This window comes from Oryctolagus cuniculus, chromosome 10, assembly GCF_051225735.1.
Source record: "Oryctolagus cuniculus isolate XC-2025 breed Fujian yellow rabbit chromosome 10, ASM5122573v1, whole genome shotgun sequence".
In the NCBI taxonomy this organism is placed as follows: Eukaryota; Metazoa; Chordata; class Mammalia; order Lagomorpha; family Leporidae; genus Oryctolagus; species Oryctolagus cuniculus.
In genome coordinates, this window is record NC_142876.1 from 16,477,952 (window position 1) to 16,504,148 (window position 26,197).

The window sequence follows — 26,197 nt, forward strand, 5'->3', positions numbered from 1 at the left end:
CTGCCTGCAGGCTGGCATCCCATATGGGCACCAGTTTGAATTCCAGCTGCTCCACTTCCAATCAAGCTCCCTGTTAATGTACCTGGGAAAGCAGCAGAGGATGGCCCAAATTGTTGGACTCCTGCACCCACATGGGAGACCACGATGAAGCTCCTGGCTTCTGGCTTAGTCTGGCCCAGGCCAGGCCACTGCAGCCATCTGGGGAGTGAACCAGCAGATGGAAGACCTCTCTCTTTCTGTCTCTCCCTCTCTGTAACTCACTTTCAAATATATAATAAATCTTAAAAAAAAAAAAGAAAAAGAAAAGGATATCTCCTATCCTAAAACTTCTCTTCAACTATATACTAGTAGTTCTATGGAAGGCAATTAAGAGGCAAAAAAGCTATCCAGGTTAGAAAAGAAAAAGCAAAACTATCTTATATTTGCAGATTATATGATTTTCTACTTCGGAAATTCTGCTAAATTCATGAGAAAAGAGCAAGTAGGCCCAAGAAATTCAGTAAAGTTGTAAGGTACAACATCAGCACATAAATATCAATTCTGTTTCTATAAAACAATGGATAATCTGAAAAAAGAAAATTAAAAAGACAATTTCATCCATAGTATCATCAAAAAAAAAATAAAATACACGGAAATAAATTTAGTCAAGAAGTGAAATTCCTGTATGTTCAAAACTACAAAACACTGCTGAGAGAAATGAAGACCTAAAGAAACTGAAAGACATTACATATCCATGAAGTAGAAGACTTAATGGGAGTGGAAGAGAAAACTCCTTAAAAACTCCTCAAGTGATACCTTCAATATAATCTAATCAAAATTCCAAGGATCTATTTTGCAGAAATGGAAAGCTAAGCATCAAATTCATATTGAAATACAAGGGTCTCTGAAGAGCCAAACAATACTGAAAAAGAAAAAATGAAGTTGATTTCGACTCATAATTCTCCACTTCAAGCCTTTCTACAACATGCAGTAATCAAAACATTGTGTTACTGGCATAAGAGAGATATAGACAGCCAGTGGACAGAATTGAGAGTCCAGAAATAAATCCAAAACAATTTATAGCCAATTGATTTTCAACAAAAAGTGGCAAGGCCATTCAACGGGGAAAATTTTTCTCTTGAAAAATGTTGTCAGTACAATTGGCTAGCTACATGAAAAGAAAACATTTGACACTTTATCACTCCTACTTAAAAATTAACTCAAAATGGATCACTGACCTAAACATAGGAGTTAGAGCTATCAAACTATTAGAAGAAAACATAAGGGTAAACATTCTTAATCTTGGATTTGGCAATGGATTCTTAAGAGTTGATACCAAAAGTGGAAGCAAAAAAAGAAAACACAGAAATCAGATTTTCTAAAACTAAAAAAACATTTTCCCATCAAAGGACCTTATCAAGAATGTAAAAACACAAACTACAGGATAGAAGAAAATCATTTATGGAACATATATGAAATAAAGTTTTAATATCTGGAATACATTAAGAATTCTTACAACTCAAAAAGATAAAGACATACAATCCAATTCAAATAGTTTTGGTCAAAGACCTTGAGGAAATAAAGACTAGTAAAGGAACTTGATGGGGGGCCAGAACTGTGGCGTGGCATGTAAACCTGCTACCTGCAGTGCTAGTATCCCATATGGGTGCTGGTTCGAGTCCCAGCTGTTCCACTTCTAATCCAGCTCTCTGCTATGGCCTGGGAAAGCAGTAGAAGATGGCCCAAGTCCTTTGGCCCCTGGCTTCGGATCGGTGCAGCTCTGGCTGTTGCAGCCATAGGGAGTAAATCTCTCTCTAACTGACTCTCTATAATTCTGCCTTTCAAATAAATAAATCTTAAAATAAAAAAAAAGGACATGATGGCTAGTGCGGCAATGGCTTAAGGATGGAAAAAATTTTCATTGTAAATCCTTTCATATTTTAAAAATCTTATGTTGATGCACTGAATGAAAAAAATCTAAAACCCTGTTTCTGATGTTTTATCTAATCAACTAGGATGTTACTATGATCAGTCAGTTTGGTTAAGAATATGTTAACTATATTTACATACCAATAAAAAGGCATAAGCTAACAGAAGAATTTATACAAAACATAAGGAATAAGAAAGTCAAAATATTAATCCTTGAATCACAAGAGCCTTTGAAATATACACATTTAAGGAGCTGGAATGAAATACTAAAAAAGTAAATTGATATCAGGGGATATAATGAAACATGTTTTGTTCATTTATGCCCAGAATTGATTTTAAACCAAACTGGGATATATTTCATTATTAATCAGTTTAATGCTGCGGGAACACAATGTTGTTTTATTATAGTCAATTTTCTGATAAAATAGAACAAAACATATAAATTTTGAAATATAAAATATTTAAAATCAGCCAGAAAAGTAAACATACCACAAATTATATGTATGTGTATATGAGTATATATATATCTATATATATAATGTATCTGATTACCAATGATGCAAATTTATAAATACCTCATGCAGTATAATCAAATTTTAGTGGAAGAGTCTTTTATGATAACATGAAAAATTAAAATAAAAAAGGCTAAAAATGCATCTCATAATTAAGTTTATGCAATATTTTAAAGATTACATTAAGATAACATAGTAATAGGGATGCAAACATTAATGCATTATATGGATTATACATAAGCTGAGAAAGGAAAAGAAGCTCAAACACCATTCTGCCAGGCAGAACTGCAAAACAATCTGAAATTGGACACTGATCCTTCAAGAGAGAAAACTTTCCATATTTATTAGTCTTATGAGTACTTAAAAATAATTAGGTAAAAATAAAATCAAGAGTAAGGAAATAGTCTTTTAAAATCTTTTTTATTAAAAATACCTACATGAATACAAATTTTAAAGCTCTTCATATGATTTCTTGAGGATCAGTACAAATTTCTTATGCTAAACAGATAATTAAAGATAAGCTTTAAATAGGTCTTGCCAATGCATTATGTACCTATCATACTGTAGGTCCCATGAAATAAGAGTAAAATCAGTAATAAATACTAAGGTATCATTGGAAATTTTTATGATACATTCTAAAATATGCTAATCCTTTTTTATAAAAACATTTGTAAACAGGGGTGGAAATAAATCACTCACCATTTAAGTGAGACTATAGAGTTCTTCATTAATCTTTAATGGTATCAACAGAACCATATCTAATAATAATTTGTAAATGTAAGTTTAAAGATAGCTTCTTATAGTATGTATGGATTATAGCATAGGCAATAAAGACTAAAATGCATTTGCAACCAACTGTATTTTGGATATTTAAAGCATCTGTCAACAAAAAGTTAAGTATAAAATAAGTACTAAAAAAAGTATTATAGTCAATATTATGACTATCATATCATTTTAAGTGTAATTTATTGCCAAACACAACACAACTAACTTTCATGATAGGCAACTAGAAATAAAATTGGGAAAAGTGTGACATTATTAGTCCCTGTTAATTTTAAATACTAACACAGCCCATTTCTGTGGATACAACTATATCATACCAAGAGGAGAGGGAAAAATAAATCAGTTAACTGATTAATATAAAAGACGTATAGTGTTCAAGGCACAAAAAAAATGGACCTACAGTAATAATTAGTGCTGCAAAAGCTAAGAATGCTTTAAGCAAAATTGAAAAAACTTGAATACCATGCAGTTTTACTGAACTCACCTGACAGAGGTGTAAAACCATTCTCTAGGAGCAGAGATGCATGCACAAAAGTAAGAATATGATTGCAAGTAATAGACTTTAACAAAATAAAAATATAACACTAAACTTCAAAATGACCAAAAATGGACAACATGATGGGATTATTGGGATGAAAGGGCTTTTATATGCCTTACCTCTCTCTTTGCCAATAGCACATTAGGAACAATGTGTGGCAGGCAGCGACCCAGCATTAACATAACACTTTTTTCACTGTCTGCAATCCGAGACACCTAGAAAACCAAAGAATTAATAAATGATACAACTTTTAACAGCAACGAAAACAGAGTATCAAAATTTCTGTGGGCCAGAAACAGATTCTAAATACTAGTAAAAAATCAGAGTGATGGCCGATGCCACGGCTCACTTGGCTAATCCTCCGCCTGCAGCGCCGGCACCCCAGGTTCTAGTCCCCATTGGGGTGCTGGATTCTGTCCCGGTTGCTCCTCTTCCAGTCCAGCTCTCTGCTGTGTCCAGGGAAGGCAGTGGAGGATGGCCCACATGGGAGACCAGGAGGGAGCACCTGGTTCCTGGCTTCGGCAGTGAGCCGGCCGTAGCGGCCATTTGGGGGGTGAACCAACAGAAAGGAAGACCTTTCTCTCTGTCTCTCTCTCTCACTGTCTAACTCTGCCTGTGGAAAAAAAAAAATCAGAGTGAGGTCTCTAATAAAGTTCAGTTATAGGAATAAGTAGGGACTTCACATGACTGGAGCAGTCTCATTGCTTGTTCTTTGAATTATTCTCAAGGGCTGTCATAGTACATAATATATTAAAATATATTATAAAAGGTCATTTTAAGATGAATGAACAAAGCTTTGATCCAAAGAAGAGAAATCATTAACTATCTTTTATTAAAGGCTAAAATTTTAGCAACTATTTCTTAGAATATTATCTTAAAGAATATATTTATATTGCAAAAATAATCTTATTAGAGATGTTTTTGAATGAAATACTAAGAAACATAGTAGAATGTCTTAAGAAAGCTGGAAGAACATCTGGTGTAATTTACCTCTGATCCTAAACGACTATCTGCTGACATTCGACAAAAAGAGAGTAGTGCTTGGTGGAAAGCAGGAGACAATTTCCTGGAAGAAAATAGAGAACGAAACAGAGACAATAACAAAGAATTATCACTTACATTAAGGAGAAAGTATATTTCCTATTAAAATTCCCATTCCTGCATTAAGCTTACCCCTCAAATGTTAACTAGACTTCTTTGCCACTAGTGACATGAAGAACACTTCACTTGAGAATTATACAGAAAAAAAAAAAAATCAACAACTATTGATTTTGAAGTAGATTCATAGCATGTGAATGAATGGCTCTTACATGTTAGTAGCTCCAATCTAAAGTGGTATAGTGAGTAAAAGACTATTGCGAAATTCAAAATAAAGATTTTTCCCTATCCCCAATTCTCCATGGTCCTAGAAAGGGAAATGAAAGTAAAGTGAATACAGAGGTTGACCTGGTACATTACTCAGAGGAAATAAAAGTTTTATAGATATATGTAATGATACATGATAAACCTCAATGTTAGAAATTCACATAAAAGATGTAAGATTTCAAAATAAACAAAGAGGTTCACTCAACATACATGGCATAATTTTAAATTTACTGATTTTTTTTTATTTAAAAGGCAGAGTGAGAGCTCTTCCATCTGCTGGCTCACCCCTTCTCCCTGCCAACCCTCAAATGTCTGTAACAGCCAGGGTCATGTAAGACTGAAACCAGGAACCTAGAACTGCATCTGGGTCTCCAATGTGGGTGTGAGGGACACAAGTACTTGAGCCATCATCTGATGCCTCCCAGTGTGCACATTAGCAGGAAGACAGCCTGGAAGCAGAGTAGCTGGGACTGAAACAGGTACTCTGATATGGGATGCATGCTTCCTAGGCAGTGACTTAACTGCTGCACAAAACGCCTGCTCCTATGGTGTATTTTAAAGAAATCTGTTTTTCTTTTTTTCAAAGATTATTTATTTATTTGAAAGGCAGAGTGAGAGAGAGACCTGACATCTGCTGGTTTACTCTACAAATGGCCACAATGTCAAGGGTTGTGCCATTCTAAAACCAGGAGCCAGAAGCTTCTTTTGGGTCTCCCACTTGGGTACAAAGGCCCAAGATCTTGGGCCATCTTCTGCTGCTTTCTTAGGCACATTGGCAGGGAGCTTGATTGGAAGAGGAGCAGTCGGCAATCAAACCAGCACCCATATGGCATACTGGCACCAGAGGCAGCAGCTTTGCCCTCTACGTCACAGGACTGGCCCCTGAGAAAGCTTAAAAAAAAAGTAATCAGGAGCTGGCATTGTGGCATAATGGGTTGACCATTCCAACATTGAAACCAACTGCAGAGACTCCTGTATGCCCCCAGCAACCAGCAGAGAGAGGCACGGCTCTGACATGAGTAGCATTGTGGCAGGCAGCTCTTCTGCACACGTGTGATCCAGGGATTTTAAGAGGGAAAAATCAGTGTTCCTCACTGACTTTGAATCTGGGAGGGAGGATTGACAAGGGGCTGGGCAGCCACATAGGAATGTGAGGTGTCTCCAGTCTCTCAACATACCACAGGCTGTAAGGCTTAAATAGCCTAGGCAGAGCACCCACAGGAAGCTGGCTCTGGGAACACCTCAGCCTCTCCGTGGGTGAGACAGGCTAGTGAGGCAGAGTGATTCCTCTGTACCACATGACTGTGGGAGTCCTGTGTGCTGAGACTGTGGGAATTCTGTGACTGCATGAGAGGATACAGGGTTTAGCTGGGTCTCTGGGCAATCACTGTGTGCAGCTCCACATACTCAGTGCTCTCTGACTGCCTGTTGTTGGTCATTGCAGTGGGATCCATGCTCACACTGAGGACAGCTCAGATCCTTTGTGTAGTTCATGCGGAAGCGTGGTTGAGTATTGCACCCACTGGGGACTAACAGTGGGCATGGATTACCTTGGAATGGAGGAGGTAAGGGTGTGAAAATGCCAAAACACAGGTTCAAACCCCCATTTCTGTCAACAAGAAGAGACTTACCACACTAAACTTGGGTGTCACCCTGGATACCCACCCTACCCTGAAGCACTGACCAGAGCTCCCTGGCCACAGACCCAGCACAAACTTCTGGGTATTCAGTGAAAAAGCAGACACTCCACTAAGCCACAGAGACACAGTTCAAAGATAATAGCCATCAGAGGAAACAACAACAACAACAACAACAAATATCTCTACAAATACCTTAAAATAAATGCAGAAATTCAAGCAACAGGAATAAGGAAGACAACATGACCCCTCGTCCCCACCAAAGAACACAACACTTAACATTAGAATGTGAAGATGAAGAGACTGATGAAATGCCAGAAATGGAATTCAAAAGATCAATCATAAGATTCCTCAGAAGCAATGAGAAGCAAATTCATGAAATAAAGAAATCCATACATGACATGAATGAAAAATACTCATATAAAATTGAGATTTTGAAGAGAAATCAAAATGAAATATTAGAAATGAAGAAATCAATGTCAAATAAAAAATACAGTGGAGAGCCTTAACAACAGATCTGGTGAGGCAGAATAAAGAATATTGAAGCTAGAATACAAATCTTTGGAAATTTTTCAGACAAAAAAAAAGTAGAAAAATTAAAAAACATGGTTAGAGATTTATGGGATACTATCAAATGACACAACATACATGTCTTAGGAGTTCCTGAAGGTGCTGAAACAGAATTGATGAGAAGGCATATTCAGTGAAATAATTACAGAAAACTTCCTCATTTTGAACAAAGGGACATCCTAGTATGTGAGGAACATAGAATCATTATAGACACAACTAAAAAAACATTCACCACAGGCTGGCGCTACGGCTCAATAGGCTAATCCTCCACCTAGCGGTGCCGGCACACCGGGTTCTAGTCCCGGTGGGGGCGCCGGATTCTGTCCTGGTTGCCCCCCTTCCAGGACAGCTCTTTGCTATGGCCCGGGAGTGCAGTGGAGGATGGCCCAAGTAAGTGCGTGGGCCCTGCACCCCATGGGAGACCAGGAGAAGCACCTGGCTCCTGCCTTCGTATCAGCGTGGTGCGCCAGCCGCAGCGCTCTGGCCACTGTGGCCATTGGAGGGTGAACCAACAGCAAAAGGAAGACCTTTCTCTCTGTCTCTCTCTCTCACTGTCCACTCTGCCTGTCAAAACAAACAAACAAACAAAACAAAACAAAAAAAATTCACCACAACACATTGTAGCCAAACTTTCCACAGTAAAACATAAAGAAAAGATTCTTAAATGTGCATGAAAGAAATACTAGATTACTTTCAGAGGAGTTCCAAGTAGACCCACAGCTGACTTCTCATCAGAAACCTTAGAGACTAGAAGAGGTTGGCAAGATATATTCCAAGTCTTAAGAGAAAAAAATTGTCAACCCTTGTGGGGAGCAATCCGGACTGGACTAAGTTACTGAAATTAAGACTTATTCTATGCATCTGCTCTCCCACAACATGGCGTTGGGAGAGAAGTAAACAGCTTCCGCACAGCTGCCTCCAGTTCAACTAATAAACTGTAGGACTTGCTCCTGATTGGAGAGCAGCGTACTCGGCGTGTGGGCAGCCGAGTTAGGATTGGCGGAGGAGGACTATAAAGGAGGAGAGAGACGGCATGCACCAGGAACATCTATAGGGAACATCTAAGGGAACACCTGTGCAGCCCCCCAGAGAGCCGGCCGGCGGAGTGCCGCTCCCCTGCGGAAGTGGGGAATGTGGCCAGGGGGAACTGCCCTTCCACGGAGGTGGAAGGGATAGTAGCCAACCCGGGAAGAACCAGCAGCAAACCCGGGGAGGGCCGAGCAGACGAAAGAACAGCGCAGGGTCCTGTGTCGTTCCTCCACGAAGAGGGGGAGCGACATAATGGTGCCGTGACTCGGATAGGAAACCTAGGACGGATAGCAAACTTAGGAGGGAAGAAACGGGAAGAACTGGGAAAATATCGGAGAGAGAGACTAGCAAACAGCCTAGGTAAAAGCCGGACGAAAAAGGAGCCGGAAGAAGTTATTGAAAGCCTAGGCATAGACTCGGATACGGACTACGGGGGGAAGCTGGGAGAAATCTTTAAGGTCGAAAGCGAAAGTGAAAGCTAGAACAAACAGACTCGGATGCGGACTGTGGGGAGAGGCCAGGAGAAATGAGGGAGGAGTATTGTTGGAGGAAAGCTTGGGGAAACATACCGGGTAGAGAAAAGTGTTAGGGAAATTGAAGCCGCGGGGGGCAGGCCGAGGCGGATACGAAAGCCACTTTGGGATTCTCAAGTTAGCCCGGGAATAGGGGGCGAAAAGTTGAAACCAGAAGCTGAGACGCAAGCCAGATTGGGATCCGTCTGATTAGCCCGGGGAGCAAAGGACGGGAAGCCAAACCGTGGGGCGGAGACGTACGCTGGGTTGAATTCGCCAGGCTAGCCCGGGGAACTTGGATTGAATGCTAGTGGTGGAGACGCAAGCTACGCTGTGTTACTCGCGGAAGCCGCCGCGTGCAGAGAGAGCACGGGGCGTGAATAGATAGGGAACGCTGGCGTAGGCCGTGGTTCAGACGCGAAAGGGTTAAGCGTGGAGACCGCGGAGCGCGTGAAGCCGAGCCGCGCAAAGCCGGGAAGCTGCGCAGATGAGAGAGGCGCGCGGGCTGAAGCGGCGCAGAGCCGGGAACCCGCCGGCGGGGCGAGGTGCCGGGAAGCTGCGGGGATAAGAGAAACAGAAGTTTTAGAAGTAAAGTGAGAAATAGGAATGCTGGAAGATAGAAGTGGAATGGGAGAAATAGGAATGCCCGGAGATAGAGAAATAGAGAAATAGAAAGGCCTCCCCTCAACATGGCAATAAGAAAGCTTGGATTCGGTCTGCCCGATTAAGTGAGGCGATGAGCACCTGGGCGGCTAGCAGCTTATGCGCCGCAGGTCACCGAAGACAGGCACGAATTAACATCAGTAAGGCTTCCCCACAATACCGCAATTAGAAGGCTTGGATTCGGTCTGCCTAATTAAGGCGATAAGCGCCAGCAAGCAGCTCGACCAGAGTATGAGCTGCAGGTCACCGAAGATAGGCACAAACCAACACTAATAAGTCTCCCCCACAATACGGCAATGAGAAGGCTTGGATTCGGTTTGCCTGATAGGTTTTGTAAGCACCTGCGGGCAGTTCTAGCAGAGTAGAGCATGCGCTGCAGGGCACCGAACACAGGCATGCATCAGTGCCTAAAAACCTCCTCACAACATGGCGAAGAGAGGACCCGGATTCGGTTTGCCTGATTGATAGGACTTGTAAGAGCCTGTGGCAACTCTAGCAAGTAGAGCAGAGTGTGTGCCGCGGGACACCGAAGACAGGCGCGTATCAACGCCAAAAATAAAAAGAAAGGGGGATCTGTGGGGAGCAATCCGGACTGGACTAAGTTACTGAAATTAAGACTTATTCTATGCATCTGCTCTCCCACAACATGGCGTTGGGAGAGAAGTAAACAGCTTCCGCACAGCTGCCTCCAGTTCAACTAATAAACTGTAGGACTTGCTCCTGATTGGAGAGCAGCGTACTCGGCGTGTGGGCAGCCGAGTTAGGATTGGCGGAGGAGGACTATAAAGGAGGAGAGAGACGGCATGCACCAGGAACATCTATAGGGAACATCTAAGGGAACACCTGTGCAGCCCCCCAGAGAGCCGGCCGGCGGAGTGCCGCTCCCCTGCGGAAGTGGGGAATGTGGCCAGGGGGAACTGCCCTTCCACGGAGGTGGAAGGGATAGTAGCCAACCCGGGAAGAACCAGCAGCAAACCCGGGGAGGGCCGAGCAGACGAAAGAACAGCGCAGGGTCCTGTGTCGTTCCTCCACGAAGAGGGGGAGCGACAACCCTGAATAGTGTACCCTGAAAAACTCTCATTTATGAATGAAGGTAAAACAAAGACCTTCCATAACAAACAGAAATTAAAAGAATTTATTACCATTCATCCAGCTTACAAAAGATGCTTAAGAATGTGCTACACACAAACACAGAAAGTTGCTCATCATCATGAAAGAATGTGAAGGTAGAAAATTTCCCACTAAAAGTACAGAGGAAATCCAAAGCAAACAATAGGAATATTTATGGAAAAATGGCAGGGCCGAGTTGTTACTTATCAATAGTAACCTTGAATGTAAATAGGCTAAATTCTCCAATTAAAAGATACAGACTGGGGGTTGGTGCTGTGGTGCAGCAGTCTAAGCTTCTGCCTACAGTGCTGACATCCATTTGGACACTGGTTCATGTCCTGGTTGCTCATCTCTTTTTTTTTTTTTTTTTTAATTTTATTTTTTATTTTTTGACAGGCAGAGTGGACAGTGAGAGAGGTAGAGACAGAGAGAAAGTTCTTCCTTTACCATTGTTTCACCCTCCAATGGCCGCTGCAGCTGGTGCACTGCGGCCGGTGCACCACGCTGATCCAAAGCCAGGAGCCAGATGCTTCTCCTGGTCTCCCATGCGGGTGCAGGGCCCAAGGACTTGGGCCATCCTCCACTGCACTCCTGGGTCACAGCAGAGAGCTGGACAGGAAGAGGAGCGACTGGGACAGAATCCGATGCCCCGACCTGGACTAGAACCTGGTGTGTCAGTGCCGCAGGCGGAGGATTAGCCTAGTGAGCCGTGGCGCTGGCCCTGCTCATCTTCTGATCCAGCTCTTTGCTATGGCCTGGGAAAGCAGTAGAAGCTGGCCCATTGCTTGTGCCCCTTCACCTGGTGGGAGATCAGGAAGAAGTTCCTGGCTCTTGGCTTCAGATGGGCCTGGCTCTGGCTATTGCAGCCAATTGGGGAATGAACCAATGGACGGAACACCTTTCTCTCTCTCCCTCTCTCGCTCCCTCCCTCTATAATTCTACTTCTCAAATAAATAAATCTTTTTTTTAAAATACAGATTGGCTGAATGGATACAAAAACAGGACCCATCTATTTGCTGCCTAGAAGAAACACACATCACCAACAAAGATACACACAGACTAAAGTAAAGCAATGGAAAAAGATAATCCATGCTAACAGAAAGCAAAAAAGATCAGATGTAGCCATCCTAATATCAGACAAAATAGACTTTAACACAAAAACTGTTAAAAAGAGATAAAGAAGGGCATTAAAGGATTGAGGCTGGTGCTGTGGCATGGTAGGTTAAATCCTCCACCTGTGGCACCAGCAGTCCATATGGGCATGGATTCTAGTCCCAGCTGCTCTTCTTCCAATCCAGCTCTCTGCTATGGCCTGGGATAACAGTGGAAGATTGTCCAAGTACTTGGACCCTTGCAACTGTGTTGGGGAGCTGGAAGAAACTCCTGTCTCTTGTTTCCAGATTGGCCCAGCTCCACCAATTTCAGCTATTTGGGGAGTGAACCAGCAGATGGAAGACCTTTCTCTTTGTCTCTCCCTCTCACTGTCTATAACTCTACTTCTCAAATAAATAAATATAACCTTAAAAAAACAATTAAAGGATCAATTCATAGGAAGATGTGACTATAATAAACATATATGCACCAATACCAGGGCACCTGGTTATTTAAGAAATGTTATGGGATCTAAAGGGAGATATAGACTCAAATACAATAGTAATGGGGTAATTCAACACCTCATTTTCATAAATGGACAAATTAAATAGAAAGAAAATCATCAAAGAAACAACAGAGCTAATCAACAGTGTAGACTAACTGGACCAAACTGATATCTAGAGAACTTTTCATCTCACAGTTGCAGAATACACATTCTTCTTACAAATGCATGGAACTTTCATTAGGGTAGAACACATGCTAGGCCACTAAGCAAGTCTCAGCAAAGTCAAAAAAATTGAAATCATAACATGCATCTTCTCTGACCACAATGGAATGAAGCTGGAAATTAACAATTCAAGATCTCTAGAATACATGCAAACACGTGGAAACTAAAGAACAAGCTCCTGAGTGAAAAGTGGGTCACAGAAGAAGTCAAAAGAGAAATAAAAAAAATGCTGGAAATGAATGAAGATGACAATATAACATACCCAAACTTATGGGATAATGCAAAAGCAGTGCTAGAGAGAATTTAATAGCAGTTGCTGATGACATCAAGAAATTCAGGGGTTGGCGCCGTGGCTCACTTGGTTAATCCTCTGCCTGCGGTGCCGGCATCCCATATGGGCGCCAGTTCTAGTCCCGGCTGCTCCTCTTCCAGGCCAGCTCTCTGCTGTGGCCCGGGAAGGCAGTAGAGGATGGCCCAAGTGCTTGGGCCCTGCACCCCATGGGAGACCAGGAGAAGCACCTAGCTCCTGCCTTTGGATTAGCGCGATGCGCTGGCCACGGCGGCCATTGGAGGGTGAACCAACGGCAAAAGGAAGACCTTTCTCTGTCTCTCTCTCTCACTGCCCCTGCACCCACATGGGAGACTGGGAGGAAGCACCTGGCTCCTGGTTTTGGACCGGCGCAGTTCCAGCCATAGCAGCCATTTGGGGGGTGAACCAACAGAAGGAAGACCTTTCTCTCTGTCTCTCTCTCACTGTCTATAACTCTACCTGTCAAATAAACAAACAAAACAAAACCAAAAAGAAATTGGAAAGGCACAAATAAATGATCTATAAACGCATCTCAAAGACCTAGAAAAACAACAAACCAAACCAACAACAAACAACAAGCCAAACCCAAAATTGGTAAGAAAAGAAATAATTAAAATTAAAGAAGAAATAAATAAAATTGAAACAAAAAAGCAATACAAAAGATCAGTGAAGTGAAGAGCTCGTATTTTTAAAAAACAAAATTGATACACTATAGACTCAACTAACCAAAAAAAAAAAAAAAGAGGGGGAAGACACAATTCAATAAAACCAGAGAAGAAAAAGGAAATGTAAAAACAGAAACCACAGAAATAAAAAGAATCATCAGGAATTACTATAAAAAGCTGTATGCCTACAAACTGGAAAACCTTGAAGAAATGGATACATTCCTGGACACATACAATCTACCAAAATTGAGTCATGAAGACACAGAAAACCTCAACAAACAAATTTAATCAAGAGGGAGACTGGATCAGTAATAAAGACCCTCACAACAAAGAAAAGCCCAGGACTGGATGGCTTCACTGCTGAATTCCACCAGACATTTAATGAAGAACTAATTCCAATTCTTCTCAAGCTATCCAAAAAAAAAAAAAAAAAAAAAAAAAAATTGTAAAAGAGGGAATCCTCTCAAACTCCTTCTATGAAGCCTGTGTTACCTTTTTTTTCTTTTCTTTTCTTTTCTTTTTTTTTTTTTTTGGACAGGCAGAGTTAGACAGAGACAGACAGACAGAGAGAAAGGTCTTCCTTTTTCCGTTGGTTCAACCCCCAAGTGGCCGCTACGGATTAGTCTAGTGAGCCGTGGTGCTGGCCACGCCTGCGTTACCTTAAGATACAACAAAGAGAACTATACACCAATATTCCTAATGAATATAGACACAAAAATCTTCAACAAAATACTAGCTAACTGAATCCAACAACACAGCAGAAAGATCATTCACCTGAACCCAGTGGGATTTATCCCTGGTATACAGGGATGGTTCAACGTTCACAAATCAATCAATGTGATAAGAGAAAGCATCGGACAAAATACAACACCTTTTCATGATGAAAACCTTAAGCAAACTGGATATGGAAGGAACATTCCACAACACAAGGTAATCTATGATGAACCCACAGCCAGCATCTTATTGAATGGGGAAAAGTTAGAAGCATTCCCACTAAGATCTGGAATCAGACAAGAATGTCCACTCTCATCATTGTTATGCAATATAGTCCTATAAGTTTTAGCTAAATCCATTAGACAAGAAAAAGAAATCAAAAGGATAGAAACTGGAGAGAAGGAAGCCAAACCAGCCCTATTTGCAGATGACATGATCCTATATATAGATGTACAAAAAGACTCCACTAAGAGACTATTGGAACTCACAAAAGAGTTTGGTAAAGGGGCAGGATATAAAATTAACATACAAAAATCAATAGCCTTTGCATATATAGACAATGTCATGACTGAGAAAGATCAACCCCATTTACAATAGCTATAAAAACATTAAATACTTGGCCACCACCGTGGCTCACTAGGCTAATCCTCTGCCTGCGGTGCTGACACCCCGGGTTCTAGCCCCGGTTGGGGTGCCAGATTCTGTCCCAGTTGCTCCTCTTCCCGTCCAGCTCTCTGCTGTGGCCTGGGAAGGCAGTGGAGGATGGTACAGGTCCTTGGGTCCTGCACCTGCATGGGAGACCAGGAGGAAGCACCTGGCTTCTGGCTTTGGATTGGCGCAGCGCGCCAGCAGCAACATGCTGGCCATAGCAGCCACTTCGGGGGTGAACCAACGGAAAAAGGAAGACCTTTCTCTCTGTCTCTCTCTCTCTATCCCTCACTTTCTAGCTCTGCCTGTCAAAAATAAATAAATAAATAATAAATACCTTGGAATAAATTTAACCAAGGATGTCAAAGATCTCTACAATGAAAATTATAAAACATTAAAGCAAGAAAGACACAAAAAAATGGAAAAATCTTTCATGTCATAGATTGGAAGAATTAATATCATCAAAATGTCCATAGAACAAGAAGCAATTTACAAATTCAATGCAATCCCAATCAGAATACCAAGAACATTCTTCTCAGGTCTGGAAAAAACGATGTTAAAATTCAGATTAAAATACAAGAAAACCTTAATAGCTAAAGCAATCTTAAACAACAAAAACAAACTCAGAGGTATCACAATATCAGATTTCAAGACATACTGCAAGGCAGTTATCATTGAACCAATACTAGTACTAGCACAAAAACAGATGTGTAGACCAGTGGAACAGAATAAACTCCAGAAATCAATCCACACATCTACAATCAACTTACTTTTGACAAAGGAGCTAAAATCAATCGCTGGAGCCAGGACTGTCTCTTCAACAAATGGTGCTGAGTGAACTAGGTCTTTGTGTGCAGAAGCATGAAACAAAACCTCTACCTTACAACTTACACAAAGCACAGACAATCAAAGCCAAAATTGACAAATGGAATTACACCTCTACCTTACAACTTAAAAAAAAGCACAATCAAAGCCAAAACTGACAAATGGAATTACATCAGGATGAGAAGTTTCTGCATTGCAAAAGAAACCTCAGCAAAGTGAAGAGGCAACTGACAGAATGGGAAAAAATATTTGCAAATTACACAACTGTTACAGGATTAGCATCCTTAAAGAGCTCAAGAAACTCAACAACAAGGCAAATAAACCAGTTAAGAAATGGGCAAAGGATAGGCATTTTCAAGAGGAAATTCAAACAGCCAACAGACACATGAAAAAATGCTCAGGATCACCCAGTTAGATGGCTGTCATCTAGAAATCAATAAACAACAAATTCTGGTGAGGATGTAGAGGAAAAAGGTACCCTAATCCAATGTTGGTGGGAATGTTAACTGGTGCAGCCAGTATGGAAAACAGTATGGAGATACCTTAGAAATTGGATTATAGACCTAGCATATGACCCAGTCATCTGACTCATGGGCTTTATCCAAATGAAATGAAATCAGCATATGAAAGAGTGATCTGTACTCCCTTGTTTCTTGCAGCTCAATTCACAATAGCTAAGATATGGAATCAATCCATATGTCCATCAACTAAAGAGTAGATAAATATATATATATATATATACACACACACAGTGGAAAAAAACAGAGTGGTACAAAAAAAGGAATGAAATCCTGTCTTTTGCAACAAATGGGATGCAACTGGAAACTATTATACTTAGTGAAATAAGCTAGTTCCAAAAAGACAAATACCATATTTTCTTCCTGATCTGTGGTAACTAATAGAGTACCTAAAATGTAATATATAGAAGTGAACTTGATATTTTGAGATTTGATGATTATATACAGCCCTTGTCTTGACTGTTCAGGAATATTGTTTTTTGCTTCATTAAAAAAAAAAAAGAATAAAAAAGAAAATGAATTAAAACATAACTTGATTTTGGTGTCAAAAGTTTTGATAGCTATATATTTTTTTCATAATCCATTTTTCATAAATATTTTGAAGTCCCTTCATGTGTTACCAGGCATAATAAATACTGTCACCCAATACTTATTACCTGTTTTCTATCCTTCAGTCATTATAAGACTCCAAAGAAGGTTTTGGAACTGCACAGTTGCCTACATTACAGAAGGGAATAGTTTATGTTTCAAGTCCTTTTTCCTGTGTCTGCTTCCATGGCTAATATTGTGCCAATTTTAATAATCTCTTAATTAAATTATTTGGTTTTTATTGAACTGAAGCAGTTGAACTAAGAATGAGAAAAGCACAGACTTTCATGATCATATTTTTTAGAGGAGGAGACAAAATAAAATTTTAAACACTTTTCGATTATAACTTGAATAAATACCTTTAAGAAAGGAGCATTTAACCAAGTTCTTTATGTATATCAGGCACAGTTCTCAGTGCTTTATGCATTTTAACTCACTTAACCCATACAAATATCTTATTGTGTGTTGTTAGTTATAAGGTCATTGCTCCTCACCCTATTAGAGGACTATGTTACCCAGTATTAGGATATAATAGAAAAACAAGAATAATTTGCTTTAAAATTAAAAATTCAAATACCTACTCAGAAGTAATAATTTTTTTTTTTAAAGCAGGGTCTGGCACTATGGCACAGCAGGTTACACCTCTCTTGTCATGCTAGCATCCCATCTGGGTGCCAGTTTGAGAACCAGCTGCTTCACTTCTAGTCCGGCTCCCTGTTAATGTGCCTGGGAAAGCAGAAGATGGCTCAAGTAGTTGGGCCCCAGCACCCAAGTGGGAGACCGGGAAGAAGTTCTTGGCTCCTGGTATTGACTTAGCCCAGCTCTGGCCATTGTGGCCATTGGGGAGTGAACCAGCGGATGGAAGATTTTCTATGTCTCTCTCCATTTCTCTTCCTCTCTCTGTAACTCTACCTTTCAAATAAATTAAAAAATAAACTTCTAAAAAGAAGAAAGTTTTCCGCTCATGCACTACAACTTTTTGAGTGCCTATTAGGTGCATTTTTTCCCTTTTAGTATTAAGGAAATTACAGAATTAAAATAAACATGGTGTGTTTCTTAAAGTATATTTATTCTAATATGGATGAGGCATGGTCATAAGAACTCTTTGGTATCTAGAAGTACTACCATATATTACCTTTGATATTCCTAGGCCTACTTATGGAGATAGATGACTGCTAAATTTTTTCAATGAATCTTTTTTTGTTTTGTTGTTAGCTCTTACCACATGCCTCGCAGTGTTACAAGGACTATAATGATAAACCTTATAGTATGAGACAAACAATCAAGCAGTTGCTTTGGGAACACACAATCAAGACATCTAACCTAGTCGTTTGAGCAGCAAAGACTTCATGGAAGACCAGTCATCTTATCTGACACTTGAACACTAAGTAAGAGTTAGCCAGGCAAAAAGAACAAAAGTATTCCCATTAAGGCAGAACAGCATGTGCAAAGAAAAAACAGGACGTTGAGGGAACTAAGAAGGAGTTAGTAAAATTGGGCAAAGAACTTTCTGAAATATCCTATGTATACATTATTTCTGGTTTTAAGTACTTACTAAAAGAGAATCTAGCCATTTATGGCTTATTCCTCTTTGATATAATTTATTTTAGTAACTACATGACATGTTACATTCATTCCAAATTCAAAAATCCATATACCCGATCTGCAAAAGCAGTTTGTATATAAATTGAAGCTGTTTCAATTTGACAATGTATAAAAACAGCTGAGAGATGCATTTCAAAACGTAGGACACATACTAACCTATTGGGTTTGTCAAAATGAACTGTGTTTTTACTCGATGAGGAAGATGGCATTCCTTCTTTTTCTCTTCTGGGGACAGAATTTGGGGAATTTTCTTTAGGAATAGTGGAATCAACTTCATCTGATATTGAAAGATGGATATCATTGTTTTTTCCTCTGTCTGAACTATTTACAACTGGACTCTGTCCACTTTCTTCAGAGTCTTTGTGCGGAGAGTGATCCACACACACTTGAATAGGTTCACAAACTGCTGGGATGGCAAATTGTTCATTCTTGAGGAAGTCCATTTCACTGTAAAAAGAAACACAGAAATTACCAGTGAACAACTTGTACTTTTGAAAACTTTGATAACAGCATAAGGTACAATAATGGGTTTAATGCTCTAGAAGTCCAACATATTAATAATGAATGGCTTGACAAGAGATAAAACTTTCCTGTACCATATTCATTGATGTTTCCTATATAGTCTTGTCAACTCTCAACAATGAAGCTTTGAAATAGCTTTATAAAACCTGCTTTTGATTAGCTCTTAACTCTCTTTTCTTCATCTGCAAAAAGGGAATAATTCCATTGAACTCACAGATAATAAAAATTAAATACATTAATGAAAGGGAAAGATGCTAAAACTAATGTGAAGAAGTTACTAACAATGACAACTCAAGGAAGAGTTATCTTATGTCTTAGTTCTAACACAACTGATTATAAGACCATTACACTGATATATAATAACTATGTAGGAGGAAAAAGGGACATCACTATTTTGAATATATAGAGCAGTTATATGACATTGTCTTAGAAGTATAGGAATGTGAAAAATGTAACTGAAATGTTGTTTCATATACTTACATAATTTGCCAGTATCTTTTAAAAACTTAAAGAGGAATTTTAGAAATGATGATCAAAGACTAACCTTTCAAGTCTTCTGATTTGTTCCATCAATGACCATTTCTCATTATTTAATAAACTAATTTTATCTTCTAACTTCTGTACTAGCAAGGAGTTCTAAAATCAAAACAGGAGAAAAACAGAAACTCAATATCTTTTGTATAGTATAAGTACTTTCTGTAGATGTGATTAGTTAGTGGCTATCTCTTACCTCTACAGGCTGAGAAGTTTCAAGGTTTGGAGGAAGGCTGCCTAAAATTGGGGTAAGGGCCTCTAATTCATCTTCTTCTACTCCACTTGCCACATCTACAAGATCTTTTCCAGTCACTTGATGATTCCCAAAATCTCGGTAAAGGTGCAGTAAGTCTGGAGGTTTTGGAATGTTTAATCCTACATCATCCCATAATTCAAAATCCTAAAAGATGAAAAAAAAAATCTTTGAGGAGATTTTACTCTGCATTTTTTAAAGCAATTATTTGAAGGGCAGAGTAACATAGAAAGGGGGGGTGGGATGCAGATCTCCCATGACAGTAGCAGGGAACCAAGTACTCTGCTTTCCTGAGTGCTTGAGCAAGGAGCAGGATTGGAAACAGAGCTGGGACTCGAACTGTAGCTCTGATATGGAATGCTGGCATCACAGTCAGCAGCTTAGCTGGGCATGTCACAATGCTGGCCCCTAATACTGCATTTGTGAGATTCATACCAATAATGCAAATATCTGGAAATCACATAATAACCATAATTTTGATGTAACATCTAAGTGTATGTCCCAAGTGAGTAAACATTGTTTTTAGGTTTATTTTAGGGGGGTGGTACTGTGGCATAGCGGGTAAAGCCATAGCCTACATGCTAGCTTCCCATATGGGAACTGGTTTAAGACCCAGCTGTTCCACTTCTGATCTGGCTCCTTAGTAGCTTATTCAATAAGGAATCATAGTTGAAAGGGCCTTTTTACCCCGAACAATGGATCAGTATTCTACCAGCATCTTTCAGAGAGTATCTTATGGGGCCAGTGTTGTGGCACAGCGGATTAAGCCATACCCTACAGCACCGACATCCCACATGGGCACCCGTTCAAATCCCAGCCAGTCCACTTCTGATCCAGCTCCCTGCCAGTGCACTTGAAAAGGCAGCAGAAGATGGTTCAAGTGCTTGGATCCCTGTACCCTTGTGGGACACCAGTAAAAACTCCTGGCTCCTGACTGGCCCAGCTCCAGCTGTTGTGGCCATTTGGGGAGTGAACCATTGGATGGAAGATCTCTTTCTTTCCTCTAGCCCCATAACTGGGCCTTTCAAATACATAAATCTTTAAAAAATTATATCTTCCAATGTTCAAGAACATCAGTTTCCTGATATTCCAGATAAACAAGTTTAATTGTGTTAGATGTCGAGATATTATATATGGGGCCAGTGTTGTGACAGAGCGAGTTGGGCCATTATCTGAGATGCCGGCATCCCATATGGGCACCAGTTCCAGAACTGGCTCCTGCGCTTTCAATCCAGCTCCCTGCTTATGTGCCTGGGGAAGTAGAGGAAGAAGGCCCAAGTACCTGGACCCCTGCCACCAAAATGGGATACCTGGATAGAGTTCCAGGCTCTCTGCTTAGGCCAGGTCCAGCCTCAGCCATTGTGGCCATTTGGGGAGTGAATCAGTACATGGAAGGTTTCTCTCTGTGTGTCTCTGCCCCTCTCTCTATAAATCTGCCTTTCACATAAATAAATTTTTTTAAAAAGATGCTATATATATATGTAATCTTCTTATTAGATCTCTCAAAAATGTAAACTCCTAATCTTAAGACTTATATTAATATTCAAGCTTCTAAAACAGCTCAAATATTTGCATGAAGTCATAAAACATGTCTAGGTTAAAAAAAGTCTTAGTTAACAAATTGTGCATTTTATTATAGATTATAAGAAAATTCACTGATGATATTCATTTTGTTCTTCCCTCCCTATTATTCTAACCTGTGCAAAAGCTAATGGGTAAGTAAGCAATTTAATCTGCTTATTTTCTTTCTATAGCTGTTTGAATCTAACTTCTGTTATTAAAAGTGATTTCAGTAATTTTTGGAACCCAACTAGTTGCTCTATGATTTATTGTGCATTGCATCATCTCTTTAACTCAATCTAACTCAATTTTATTATTAAAAGTACAAAAAGTCATAGCATTTCAAGCATTCTGTAGGCAGAGTTTTGGAAGGACTTGAAGTTCCAGAGCAATCAACTACATGCAATTCAATGTCTTGCCATTCTTCATTCCTAATATAACACACTTTAGTACTAATTTCATACCTTATAACACTTAGTTATATTTTCTTTACAAGATCCTCTTTGAGAAACCATGACAGATTCATTTGACTATCCTAAATGTGATAACTCTTAATCCTTTGATTTATTTGAATACTGGGACAACTATTATTGAAGATTAAATCTGAGGGAGATATAAGTATTAAAAGTAGAGGCTTTGGAAAAAAAAATCAAACCTAAGTATCTGTCTATATTACCATGGTAACTCAATTTGAAGTCTAAACGTGTCATCTGGGGGCCAGTGCTGTGGTGTAGCAGATAAAGCTACACTGTATGGACTAAAGTACCTTTTAAGACTTAAAGGGGCTGGCCAGTGCCGCGGCTCACTAGGCTAATCCTTCGCCTTGCGGCGCCGGCACACCAGGTTCTAGTCCTGGTCGGGGCGCCGGATTCTGTCCCGGTTGCCCCTCTTCCAGGCCAGCTCTCTGCTGTGGCCAGGGAGTACAGTGGAGGATGGCCCAAGTGCTTGGGCCCTGCACCCCATGGGAGACCAGGAGAAGCACCTGGCTCCTGCCATCGGATCAGTGCGGTGTGCCGGCCGCAGCGCGCTGGCCGCGGTGGCCATTGGAGGCTGAACCAACGGCAAAAGGAAGACCTTTCTCTCTGTCTCTCTCTCTCACTGTCCACTCTGCCTGTCAAAAAAATAAAAATAAATAAATAAATAAATAAAAAGACTTAAAGGGGCTGGCACTGTGGCTTAGCAGGTAAAGCCACCACCTGCAATGCCGGCATCCCATATGGGCTCTGGTTCGAGTCCCAGCTGCACCACTTCCAATCCAACTCTCTGCTATGGCCAGGGAAAGTAGTAGAAGATGACCCAAGCCCTTGGGCCCCTGCATCCACGTGGGAGACCCAGAAGCTCCTGGCTCCTAGCTTTGGATCGGCGTAGCTCTGGCCGTAATATTTCCAGTTGTCCTATATCCTTGCACAGACTTAGACATTCTAATAAATGGATCTTGGTATCAAAGATGACTTAATTGGGATTTCCTTAATGAGTAAAGATATTAAGCATCTTCTTCCTGTGCTTAATTGCCATTGATATTTCTTCTTTGGTGAAGTACTTGTTTAAACCTTTTGTCCATTCTTTCAAAAACTGGATTGATTTCTTATTTGAACTTAGAAAAATCTTTATATTGTTTATTAGATATATTACTTATAAACATTGTCATCTAATTCATGGTTTATCTCAATTCACTTAAGAGTGGTTTTCCAAAGAGTAGAAATTACTAATTTTAGTGAGAGAAAATTTGATGGACAATAACATGTTTTTGGTGTCATATCTAAGAAATGTCTGTTTAGTTTACCAGACTGAAATGATTTCCCTTGATGTTTTCCTTTAAAAGTCTTTTTGTTTAAAAAAAAAAAAAAGATTTTTACTTATTTATTTGAGAGGTAGAGTTATAGGCAGTGAGAGGGAGAGACAGAGAGAAAGATCTTCTGTCCACTGGTTCACTCCCCAAACGGCCACAACATCTGGAGCTGCACTGATCCGAAGCCAGAAGCCAGGTGTTTCTTCCCAGTCTCTCATGCAGGTGCAGGGGCCCAAGCACTTGGGCCATCTTCTACTGCTTTCGAAGGCCACTGCACAGAGCTGGATTGAAAGAGGAGCAGCCAGGACTAGAACTGGTGCCCATATGGGATGCTGGCACCACAGGTGGAGGATTAACTTACTGTGCCACTGCGCCAGCCCTAGAAGTCTTTTAGAATACATATTTAAGACTATGATTCATTTTGATAACATTTTAATAAACAGTACAAAGTTCAATTTTATAGCAGAAGGATAACAAAGACTCTTTTTCTACAATAAATTTACTTCGCCTTTTTGTTCCCCAAAGATTTATTATATTTATTTAAAAGGTAGAGTGATGGAGACAGAAAGAGAAAGAGATCTTCTATTTGCTAGATCATTCTCCAAATGGCTGGAATGGCCAGGATTAGTTTGTGCCAGGTCTCCCATATGAATAGCAAGGGCCCAAGAACTTGAGCCAACTCCTGCTCCTTTCACAGGTGCATTTCCAGGGAGTTGGATCAGAAGCAGATCAGCTGGAACTCAAACCAGCATTCCGATATGGGATGCTAGCATCACAAGTGCTGGCTTAACTGCCTGTGCCACAATAGGAAGCCCTACTTCACCTTTTTCAGCAATCAAAAGTGAGTCTGTCTCTAAACTCTCTTTTCAGTTCTTTTGACTTACTTATCTATACACAAATATGACACTGTATGGACTAAAGTACCTTTTAAGACTTGAAGGGGCTGGCACTGTGGCTTAGCAGGTAAAACTGCCACCTGCAATGCCAGCATTCCATGTGGGCACCAGTTTGAGTCCTGGCTGCTCCACTTCCAATCCAGTTCTATGCTATGGCCTGGGAAAGCAGTAGAAGATGGCTCACGTCCTTGGGCCCCTGCACCCATGTGCAAGACCCGGAAGAAGCTCCTGCCTCCTGGCTTCTTAACGGCACAGCTCCGGCTGTTGCAGCCATCTGGGGAGTGAACCATCGGATGGAAGACCTCTCTCTCTCTGCCTCTCCTTCTCTCTCTGTGTAACTCTAACTTTCAAATAAATAAGTAAATCCTAAAAAAAAAAAAAAAAGACTTGAAGTTAGGTACTTTAAGTCCTCCAACTCCATTCTTCCTTATTCAAGTTCTTTTGGCTATAACATTTTCTTCCAATTCTATATGAATTTTGGGATAAATACATAACTTTCTACAAAATGCCTAGTGCAGTTCTGGTGCCATGGCATGCTGGGTTAAGCCACCGCCTGCAAAGCAGGCATCCCATATGGGCATCAGTTGTCTCCACTGCTCCACTTCTGATCCAGCTCCCTGCTAATGTGCCTAGGAAAGCAGCAAAGATGGCCCTTGCACCCACATGGCAGACCTACATGAAGCTCCTGGATCCTGGATTCAACTTGGCCTAGCCCTGGTTATTGCCACCATTTGGGGAGTGAACCAGTGGATGGAAGATTTTTCTCTTTCTCTCTCTCTTTTTCTCTCAATCTCTCTCTCTCTGTAACTCTGCCTTTCAAATAAATAAATAAAAAAAATGCTTAAAAAAAAATCCCAGTACATGACTGGCATTGTGGCATAGCAGGTTAGGCTGCCGTCTGTGATGCTGGCATCCCATTCTGGGGCCGGTTCAAGTCCTGGCTGCTCCACTTCCAATCCAACTCCCTGCTGATGTGCCTGGAAAAGCAGTGGAGGATGGCCCAAGTACTTGGGCCCCAGCACCCATGTGGGAGACTTGGATGGAATTCTAGGCTCCTGGCTTCAGCCTGGCCGAGCACTCTTTCGTTGCTGCCATTTGGGGCGTGAATGGAAGATCTCCGACTCTCTCTCTCTCTCTCGTAACACTGCCTTTAAATAAATCAATATTTAAAAAAAATCCCAGTGAGATTAGGAGTACATTAAAAATGGCAACCATAATCAACACATTGATGATATTAATTTTTCATAAATGATAATGTCATTAGGGAATGAAGACAGTGTTATTTTTTCATTTCTTATTTCATTAATTTATTTTTTTTGACAGGCAGAGTTAGTGAGAGAGACAGAGAGAAAGGTCTTCCTTCCGTTGGTTCACCCCTCAAATGGCCACCACGGCCATTGTGCTGGGACCATCTGAAGCCAGGAGCCAGGTACTTCCTCCTGGTCTCCCATGCAGGTGCAGGGCCCAAGCACTTGGGCCATCTTCCACTGCACTTCTGGGCCACAGCAGAGAGCTGGACTGGAAGAGGGGAAACCGGGACTAGAATCCGGTGCCCCATCTGGGACTAGAACCTGGGGTACTGGCGCTGCAGGCAGAGGATTAGCCTAGTGAGCTGCGGCGCCGGCCTGTTTTTTCATTTCTAAAATGTGCCTTTTATTGCATTTACTTGATTTACTCCACTAGGTAGAATCTTAAGTACAAAGTTGAGAAGAAGCAGTGAGAGTATATATTCTTGTTTTCTTCTTCATCTTTTACCACTAAATATGATGTTAGCAATAGGTTTTCTATAGATACCTTTTTTATTTTTATTTTTATTTTTTTTTATTTTTTGACAGGCAGAGTGGACAGCGAGAGAGAGAGACAGAGAGAAAGGTCTTCCTTTTGCTGTTGGTTCACCCTCCAATGGCTGCCATGGCCGGCACGCTGTGGCCGGCGCATCGTGCTGATCTGAAGCTAGGAGCCAGGTGCTTCTCCTGGTCTGTAGATACCTTTTATCAGCTGAAGAAAGCCTCCTCCATTCCCACTTTCTTTAAAATTTTTATAGGGAATTGGGCATTGGACTGTGTCAAATGTTTTTTCTTCATCTTTTCAGATGACTGATTTCTCTTTTATGTATCTCACTAAAATTACACTGATTGATTTTTGGATATTAAGTCAGCCTTTCATTCCCAAGATAAACCCCATTTGGTCATGAAGTATTATTTGTCTTACATATTATTTGATTTGCTAAAATGTTATGTAGAATTTCTGCATCTATATTTATAAGGGAAATTAGCCTGTGATCTTTCTTGCTTATAATGTCTTTGTTCTTATATCAGAATTAT

General features: G+C 40.6%; 1 protein-coding gene across 16 annotated transcripts in view; it reads right to left on the bottom strand.

Moving 5' to 3' along the window:
- RELCH (RAB11 binding and LisH domain, coiled-coil and HEAT repeat containing) overlaps window positions 1–26,197 on the bottom strand; it is a 129,381-nt gene that overhangs the window by 71,466 nt on the left and 31,718 nt on the right. For 8 of the 16 annotated variants that reach the window (XR_016213901.1, XR_016213902.1, XM_089305012.1 and 5 more), the window contains 6 exons: window positions 19,572–19,775; window positions 19,386–19,477; window positions 18,476–18,766; window positions 4,732–4,807; window positions 3,861–3,956; window positions 3,688–3,711 (listed from right to left, as the gene is read on the bottom strand). Coding sequence is in view for 12 of the 16 variants with exons in the window: in XM_089305012.1 (XP_089161138.1) it covers window positions 3,688–3,711; window positions 3,861–3,956; window positions 4,732–4,807; window positions 18,476–18,766; window positions 19,386–19,477; window positions 19,572–19,775 (783 nt within the window). In the remaining 4 variants the exon portion in view is untranslated. The remainder of the gene's footprint in view (window positions 1–3,687; window positions 3,712–3,860; window positions 3,957–4,731; window positions 4,808–18,475; window positions 18,767–19,385; window positions 19,478–19,571; window positions 19,776–26,197) is intronic. The other 8 variants (XR_011379300.2, XR_011379301.2, XM_008261433.5 and 5 more) reach the window with 1 other exon arrangement.